This window comes from Salvelinus sp. IW2-2015, linkage group LG35 (assembly GCF_002910315.2).
Source record: "Salvelinus sp. IW2-2015 linkage group LG35, ASM291031v2, whole genome shotgun sequence".
NCBI classification, from domain to species: domain Eukaryota; kingdom Metazoa; phylum Chordata; class Actinopteri; order Salmoniformes; family Salmonidae; genus Salvelinus; species Salvelinus sp. IW2-2015.
In genome coordinates this window covers 11,137,780-11,146,719 of record NC_036874.1, presented here as the reverse complement: position 1 = coordinate 11,146,719, position 8,940 = coordinate 11,137,780, and the positions used below count along the sequence as shown (strand labels likewise).

The 8,940-nt window shown below is 41.2% G+C and overlaps 1 protein-coding gene across 1 annotated transcript in view; it reads left to right on the top strand.

Moving 5' to 3' along the window:
- LOC111959101 (uncharacterized) overlaps window positions 1-6,199 on the top strand; it is a 20,379-nt gene extending 14,180 nt beyond the window's left edge. The window contains exons 2-4 of the mRNA XM_023980543.2: window positions 3,751-4,113; window positions 4,230-4,502; window positions 4,712-6,199. Of these exons, the coding sequence (XP_023836311.1) occupies window positions 3,751-4,113; window positions 4,230-4,502; window positions 4,712-4,821 (746 nt within the window). The 3' untranslated portion in view covers window positions 4,822-6,199. The remainder of the gene's footprint in view (window positions 1-3,750; window positions 4,114-4,229; window positions 4,503-4,711) is intronic.
- Window positions 6,200-8,940: the final 2,741 nt, after the last annotated feature.

Genomic DNA, 8,940 nt, shown 5'->3' with positions numbered 1-8,940 from the left:
ATCTGTTGGGGCGGTATGCAAATTGGAGTGGGTCTTGGGTTTCCTGGATGATGGCGTTGACGTGAGCCATGACCAGCCTTTCAAAGCACTTCATGGCTACCAACATCAATCAGTAGCTAGCAGCATACCACCCTGCATCCCACTKCTGGCTTGCTTCTGAAGCTAAGCAGRGTTGGTCCTGGAAGGTCCCTGATGGGAGACCAGATGTTGCTGGAAGTGGTGCTGGAAGCCCAGTAGGAGGCACCCTTTCCTCTCGTCTAAAAAAATATCACAGGGCAGTGATTGGGGAGATTGCCCTGTGTAGGGGCCGTCTTTCGGATGGGATGTTAAATGGGTGTCCTGACTCTCTGTGGTCACTAAAGATCCAATGGCACTTTTTGTAAGAGTAGGGGTGTTAACCCTGGTGTCCTGGCTTAAATTCTCAATCTGGCCCTCATATCATCACGGTCACCTAACAATCCCCAGTTTACAATTGGCTCATTTATCTCTCATGTAACTATTCCCCAGGTTGTTGCTGTAAATGAGAATGTGTTCTCAGACAACTTACCTGGTAAAATAAAAAGAAATGGAAAGTGTGCTATGGGGTGGTAGTGATTTAGGCAGGTTACCTTTGCATTCTTGGGCACGGGGACTATGGTGGTCTGCTTGCAACATGTAACTATTACAGACTTGGTCAGGGAGAGGTTGAAAATATTGGTGAAGACAGTTGGTCTGTGCATGCTTTGAGTACACGCCCTGGTAATCTGTCTTCCCCTTCAGTCTTGTGAATGTTCACCTGTTTAAAGGTCTTGCTCACGTCGGCTACGGAAAGTGTGAGCACACAGTTGTCTGGAACAGCTGGTGCTCTCATACATGCTTCAATGTTGCTTGCCTCGAAGCGAGCATTGAAGGCATTTAGCTCGTCTGGTAGGCTTGCATCACTGGGAAGCTCGCGTCTGGGTTTCCCTTTGTAGTTCATAATAGTTTGCAAGCTTTGCCACATCCGATGAGCGSTAATGTAGTAGGATTCAATCTTAATCTTAATCGACTCTTTGTTTGTTTGATGGTTCGTCTGAGGGCATAGCGGGATTTCTTGTAGGYGTCCGGATTAGTGTCCCCCTCCTTGAAATCGGCAGCTCTAGCCTTTAGCTCGAATYGGATGTTGCCTGTAATCCATGGCTTCTGGTTGGGATATGTACGTACGGTCACTGTGGGAACGACGTCCTCAATGCACTTATTGATGAAGCTGGTGACTGAGGTGGTATACTCCTCAATGCCATTGAATGAATAAATGACATATTCCTGTCTGTACTAGCAAAACAGTCCTGTAGGGTAGCATCCGCGTCATCTGACCACTTCCATATTGAGCGAGTCACTGTACTTCCTGCTTTAGTTTTTGCTTGCTGGTAATTATGGTCAGATTTGCCAAATGAAGGGCAAGGGAGAGTTTTGCATGCATCTCTGTGTGTGGAGTAAAGGTGGTCTAGAGTATGGTTGCACATGCTGGTAGAAATTAAATTAGGTAAAACGGATTTAAGTTTCCCTGCATTAAAGTCCYCGGCCACTAGGAGCGCCGCTTCTGAATGAGCATGTTTTTGTTTGCTTATGGCCTTATACAGCTCGTTGAGTGTGGTCTTAGTCCCATTATCGGTTTGTCGTGGTAAATAGACGGCTACGAATAATATAGATAGTGTGGTCTACAGCTTATCAGGAGGTACTCTACCTCAGGTGAGCAATACCTTGAGACTTCTTTAATATTAGACATCGCCCACCAGCTGTTATTGACAAATAGACACCCCGCCCCTCGTCTTACCAGAYGTAACTGCTCTGCCCTGCCGATGCATGGAAAACCCAGCCAGCTCTATATTATCCATGTCGACGTTCAGCCACGACTCGATGAAACATAAGCTATGACAGTTTTTAATGTCCCGTTGGTAGGATAGTCTCGACCGTAGATCATCCASTATGTTTTCCAGTGATTGCACATTGGCCAATAGATCCGATGGTAGGGTCGATTTACTTACTCGCCTACAAATCTTCACAAGGCACCCCGATATTTAAGTGCCTTTGAACGGGGTATGGTAGTAGGTGCCAGGCCAGGTGCATCGGTTTGTGTCAAGAACTGCAATGCTGCAGGATTTTTCCTTGCTCAACAGTTTCCAGTGTGTATCAAGAATGGTCCACCACCCAAAGGACATCCAGTCACCTTGACACAACTGTTGTAAGGATTGGAGTCAAGCATCCCTGTGGGATGACACTTTCGACACCTTGTAGAGTCCATGCCCCTACGAATTGAGGCTTTTTTGGGGAAAGGGGGGGGGGGTGCGCAACTCAATATTAGGAAGTTGTTCCTAATGTTTGGTATACTCAGTTTATATAGTGGTCCTTTGCTCAGTTGGTAGAGCATGGTGCTTATAACTCCGGCATATTGTGTTTGATTCCCGGGAACACCCTTCCATAAAATGTAAGTCGCTTTGTATAAAGCATCTGCTAAATAGCATAATTATTATATTGTAAGCTCCTAAAAAAAATGTATTATGTTATTTTATACTAATACAATTGCTCAGAGAAAGAGATTTTGTTTAACAAAATGTTATCTATATTAACACTAGACTTTAAAAATAATTAATCTCAGTTTAAAGTGGATCTGACAGTGTTTTAACTACTTTGCAGATATGAAACAAACTCTATGCGAAGGACATGTGTCACGCTGCATGATGCAAATGGTGGTCACATTAGATACTGACTGGTTTTCTGATCCATGGGAAAAAGGTATATGTGACCAACAAAATGATTGTTGGTCACAAAATCTCAGAATATCCGTATTCCCAGTCATGTGAAATCCATAGATTAGGGCCTAATGAATGTATTGACTGATTTCTATCTATGAACTGTAACTCAGTAAAATCTTTGAAATTGTTGCATGTCACGTTTATATTTTTGTTCAGTATAATTCACCAATACGTTTCTTGGTAGTCCAAAAAATATTGCTATCTGCCTCCAACTATTCGGGATACACTGTTTCAGTTTCAATTACTCAAATCTTTTGAACAAAAACGGACGACTGTAACTAAGGCTGGGAATGTCAATATAATCAAACGAGTAAGGGCAATGATGACAAGTCCGTCAAAAGGTGGCTAATAGGCTAGCGCACATGTGTCAAACACAAGGCCCACGGGCTGAATAGGACACACAAGCGAGTATGAATGAGTTAACAGTTGAGTTATCTACTTTATGAAATTACAGCCAGATGCGCTTGCATTGGTAAATTCACAGCGTGCAGAGGAGGGAAAGTTTACAGACACATGCCACAATCCTAGCTAGGCTACTAAAATGTTGCAGTATGGTTTCGTGGTTTTTAAAGCTTGATATTGAATACCGAAAAGAAAAAAAACTGCAACAAAACACCATGCAAAGTTGAATCATGTAGGCCTATTACAGCAACATTTGAGCAGTAACCTAGGCTGGCTACTAAACTACAATACATTTTGAGTGCACCATACAGAAATGCTGCATTATAGCAAAACGCTATACGCACAAATTATTTTACACAACTTTTTTTTGTTTGTTTTTATTACTTTTTAAATAAAATAATTTTCTCAGAGAAATTGTATTAGCATGAAATAATATAATTTCCCAATTTTTTGGAGCATACAATAAATCTCAATATTTGTATGATTTATTTGATGCAGTCTTTTTTGCTCATCTTTATCAAGGCTGCCAATAATTTCAGACTCATCATAGAGCCTCCATATACACTTTCTTTCTCAGGAGCCTTGGCCCAGACAGTTACCCAGACACCTGATGAGGTTGTGTATCAACTGGCTCAGAATGCCTCAATGGACTGCCAGTTCATCCACACTCCAGACCAGCAGGTGGCAAMGAATCCCATTCTCTACTGGCATAAAATTACAAGTTTGACCMAAATGACAAGACTGTGGCCTSAYCCAGAGTCACCGTACAAGGATCGTGTGGAGGTTCTGGACAGTGACCGCAACTCACCAAACAGATCTGTACTTCTGAAGAATGTCCAGTGGGAAGATAGCAGTGGAAAGTATGAGTGTAAACTTTCTTATAGGGCCGCCAAACAAGATAAGAGGATGAAAGGGAGCGGCGTTAAGCTGTTCATACATGGTAATGATACAATTTCTATTCTTTTGCCATGTTGTCCACTAATTSYAGTTTTTCATTTCCTATACCAGACCATGTTATGATACAAATGTGTGTGTCTTTCTGTATGTCTAAAACAGATTTGATGTTCTTTGGGCTTGACCCTGATAATGAGACCCAACTCATGTGTGCTGTGAATGTWTCCCGGGATGATGGGTTTTTCTTATCCTTGCTACAAGACGGATCTAAAGTATTCCAAAAGACCATTGATCTTCTTCACCCCAGCATGTCACTGTCTGTTACCCTGTCTGTGATCCTCCCCTTGGAGAAGGGGAAGAATTATGAGTGTCAAATCCACCTGGGCTCCACCATGATAATGAGCCAGCCCTTCCAACAGCCGCTTGAGACGCCAGGTAGTGTTTTCTCAGTACATACACAGACCTTACAGTTACAGTGTGTCACATCTACTGAAGACTGCCAAGTCGACTTATATCCAGGTTTATCATACAGTATACAGCCATTTGGGTCGGTGCATAGCAATGAAATGTAGCTCTCTCTCCGTATCTGCAATACCACTCAATGACTGACGTCACCCTATGTCTGTTCCCCTTGTGTTTTTCAGCAGTAGAGAAGGTGCTTCCTGAACCTGTTTTCCTGTTCGTGGCCATCCTCCTGGTCCCCATCACCGTGCTTCTGGCTCTGCTGACAGCCCTTCTTGTTCTACGCAGATAAGACAGGAGATAGTAAGACTGACAAGGCCAAATATACAGTGCATTCAGAAATTATTCAGACCCTTTGACCTTTTCCACATTGTGTTACATTAAAYAGACTAATTTGAAGTGTTGTCCACATACTTTTGTATATATAGTGTATGTTTCTTTTGTATGTCAAGACTGTCCACAGCTAAAACTGTTTTAAAAAATGCTATATACCAAATCTAACACAAGAACATTGTTGTTTAAGGGATTTTATACATATTGGAGCACTGTCAACAAAACAGATTCCTCTACCCTTTCCTACTCACTCAAACTTTCAGTATTAAACATCATGCATGTTGAAGTTCAGAATTTTTTATTGCAGTTTGACACATTCAACAAAACCATTTCCATCTGCAACAACCAAATGACTCAGTCTCACAACCTATAACACCACCTCTCAGGTTTCCAAATAATGTGTTGGCTTTTTTCCACAGCAAGTTATAGTGTAGCATCAGTGTAACTTAGGTGTTTTGATGAACTACACTTGACAATGTATGTTTATTGTCATGTGCTACACTTGACAGGATTTCAATTGTTGCGCAACTCCTTTTTTTTGCAAGATAAATGTTTAATTTTTCAAACACAAATTATCAATACAACAGACACACACACACACATCGATGACATCACACGTGCTCAGACCCACATGTTCMTACTGCTTCAATTTCCAGTGCTTGTACTCTATGCCAGTGGTCACCAACCGGTCGATCGCGATCAACTTGGTCGATCTCCAAGGCATTCCTAATCGATCGCCAAACATTTCTGTAAAAAAACCAACTATAAAGCCTTGTGTTTCTATTTTGTTTTATTCGTCTCGGGCTGTGAAGGTACAAACTCTGCCTTCCCAGCGGGCCCAGAGAGCAAATCAAGTGCCCTATAGGCCTACCACTGGCCAATCGGATGGCTCATATTACTGTGCCGGCAGTAACGTAGCAGGCATAAAAGAAAGCTACAGCAAAGTTTATACTGTGAGATTTCAAAACGTTTAAAACCATGACTAGAGAGACTGTCAACGAATGCAGAATGTGCTGCTGTTTGTACGAGTGAGTTTAAGTTCTTACTCAGCACTGGCAACACTTTGTAWTCAACACTTTTATAAGCCATATAATGCGTGTTTCTTGCTATTCCACCAGAGGTAGTCAGTGCCGTTTAAGATGAGGGAGAACGATTTTATTTTCATGAGCATGGGCTTATTTCTATTACAGCATATTGGATGACTCGTTCATATTCCGTTCACCCAGTTCATTGTAACAGTGATAGGTTTAGGCTAYTACATGATACTCAAAATGTCCCTATACCCATCATGAGGTTGCTTCAACCTAGCCTAAGAATGAAAGTTTACAATATAGGTGCACACAGGTCAATACCGCCTTGCACACTCTTGCCTGCATCTAGCAAACATGAGTTTCTATTGGACAAATCCAGGTATGTTATCCCGCTTTTTCCCGTTTGCTTCCGTTTAACCTTTCTGTCGCAGGCGTTCGGCTAGCGACCCACCTCGACAACATCTGGTGAAATTGCAGAGCGCCAAATTCAAAATACAGAAATAGTCATAATAAACATTCATAAAAAATACAAGTGTTATACATCGGCTTAAAGATTAACTTCTTGTTAATCTAGCCACTTTGTCAGATTTCAAAAAGCTTTATGGCGAAAGCATACCATGCGATTATCTGAGGACAGCGCCCGGCTTACAAAAGCATCAAACATTTTACAACCAAGTAAAGGAATTACAAAGTCAGAAATAGCGATAAAATTAATCACTTACCTTTGAAGATCTTCATTTGTTGCAGTCACAAGAGTCCCTCTTTTATATCCAAAAACTCAGTTTTGTTGGCGCGTTTTGTTCAGTAATCCATGGCTCCAAGGCGGTCAAAACATGCAGACGAATACATCCTAATAGTACCGGTAAAGTTCGTCGAATGTCATGTCAAACGATGTTTATAATTAATCCTCAGATTGTCAATTGTCTAAATAATCGATAAAGGTCTCATTCTTTTTCATTTTTCAGAAAACAAGCCTGAAACAATGTCTAAAGACATCTAGTGGAAACCATAGSAACTGCAATCTGGGTCCTAACCCATTAGATACTGTATAGGCATTCAATTGAAAATACCAACATCAAAAAAATCCCACTTCCTGGATGGATTTTCCTCAGGTTTTTACCTGCCATATCAGTTCTTCAGAGTGTTTTCTATCCAAATCTAYCAATTATATGCATATCCTAGCTTCTGGGCCTGAGTAACAGGCAGTATACTTTGGGCACGCTTCTCATCCAGATGTCAAAATACTGCCCCCAAGCCATAAGAAGAAATGTTTTTCAACAGAATCCACGGAATGAATGCACCCCTGATCATGCAGAAACAGAGTTCACTCTCATAACAGCCACGTTATATTCCTTCTATTCCCTTCACTTGTGGACTTCAATGCACAACAAATCAGCTGTATGTGACCAGGTGAAAAAACCTGTACAAGCCAAACCTCTACAAACAGCCTACATCATTGTCACCATTTTAGCTAAAGTAATGTCATAGTCAACATAGCTAATAGAACTAACGCGTTAGTAAACCCGTTACAATCATACAGTAACGTTAGTGTACAGTCAGTAAAGCAGTTACACCGGTGGCATTAAATTAGTAATACCAAAAGCTTACCTTGACTTGGAAGAGTTCCAGTGTTGTGTTGGAAAGTCATAGCATTACCTCTGTTTGAGCAGGGTGTTTCAGTAGGCTAAACTAGCTAGCTGCATTTGCTAGCTAAGTAAGTGAAACGAAGTGAAAAACATTACGAAATCTCTTCCTTCTCCTTCATTTTGGAATAAATACATTTGTTCAAAACTGTTCAACTATTGTCTATCTCTTTGAGTCAACTACTCACCACATTTTATGCATTGCAGTGCTAGCTAGCTGCAGCTTATGCTTTCAATAATATACTAATTCTCTGATCCTTTGATTGGATGGASAACATGTCAGTTCATGCTGCAAAAGCTCTGATAGGCTGAAGGACATCCTCYGGAAGTTGTCATAATTACTGTGTAAGTGTATGGAAGRGGGTGAGAACCATGAGCTTCCTAGGTTTTGTATTGAAGTCAATGTACCAAGAGGAGGATGGAAGCTAGCTGTCCTCCGGCTACACCATGGTGCTACCCTACGGAGTTCTGTTGAGACTACTGTAGACCTTCTTTGCAAAATAGTGAGTTTTAATCACTTATTTGGTGATGTGATTATATTTAGTATAGTTTTATCTAAAAATTTGAACTTTTAAGTGTTTTACAATTTGTATTTTTATCAAATTCACTGAGGAGGATGGTCCTCCCCTTCCTCCTCTGAGAAGCCTCCAGTGTTCCACTCAGCTCTACAACAAGCAGTGCAGCTGTAATGAATGAGTAGGAAAGTGTATCTATAGGCTTGCGTTGTTGTTATTATTAGTGGCTTGGGTCATTTCGTMATTTCTAATATCGAATAATATTTCACTTTCTCTATTCATAGGAGTAACAACATGAATTTGTGCATGAGGAAGAAATAATGCGGTGCAACTCRATTTCCCCAATCAGCTGGAAGACRGTGTCTGTTCTGGACAGTGTCAGTGGAGGAAAGGGAGAGTGAAGGGATGTTGAGAGGCGGACCCTYATTCTCCTCTCTTCCCTCCTCTGAGACTGACCATCAGGTGCAAGCACCATCAGCCCAGGAAAARAAAAACATACAAAGAAATGATTTAAATGTATGCTCACTCAGCTGTGCCTCACAAGTAATACAACAATGGATCTATTACCGGTGTGATCATCATATAGCCTACCTCAAATAAAAAATGGCCTGAACAACAATGCATTGGCAGGGCAATTCAAACTAAGCCAATATATGATGATAATGTATTGGGCCTATAGCTTACTTCACAAACCTCATTGCTACGGTACTGTTTTTTATTGGTTAATGTTGCATCGGGTTACGTTTTTTAAGTCATGTCTGAGCGGTAGATCTCGGCTTGCATTTTGACTCAGAAAGTGATCTTGACTCAGAAAAGGTTGGTGACCACTGCTCTATGCCGTATGACCTCAAATTGCATGTTCTGTTTCTCTCTGTAGCCCATATTTTTT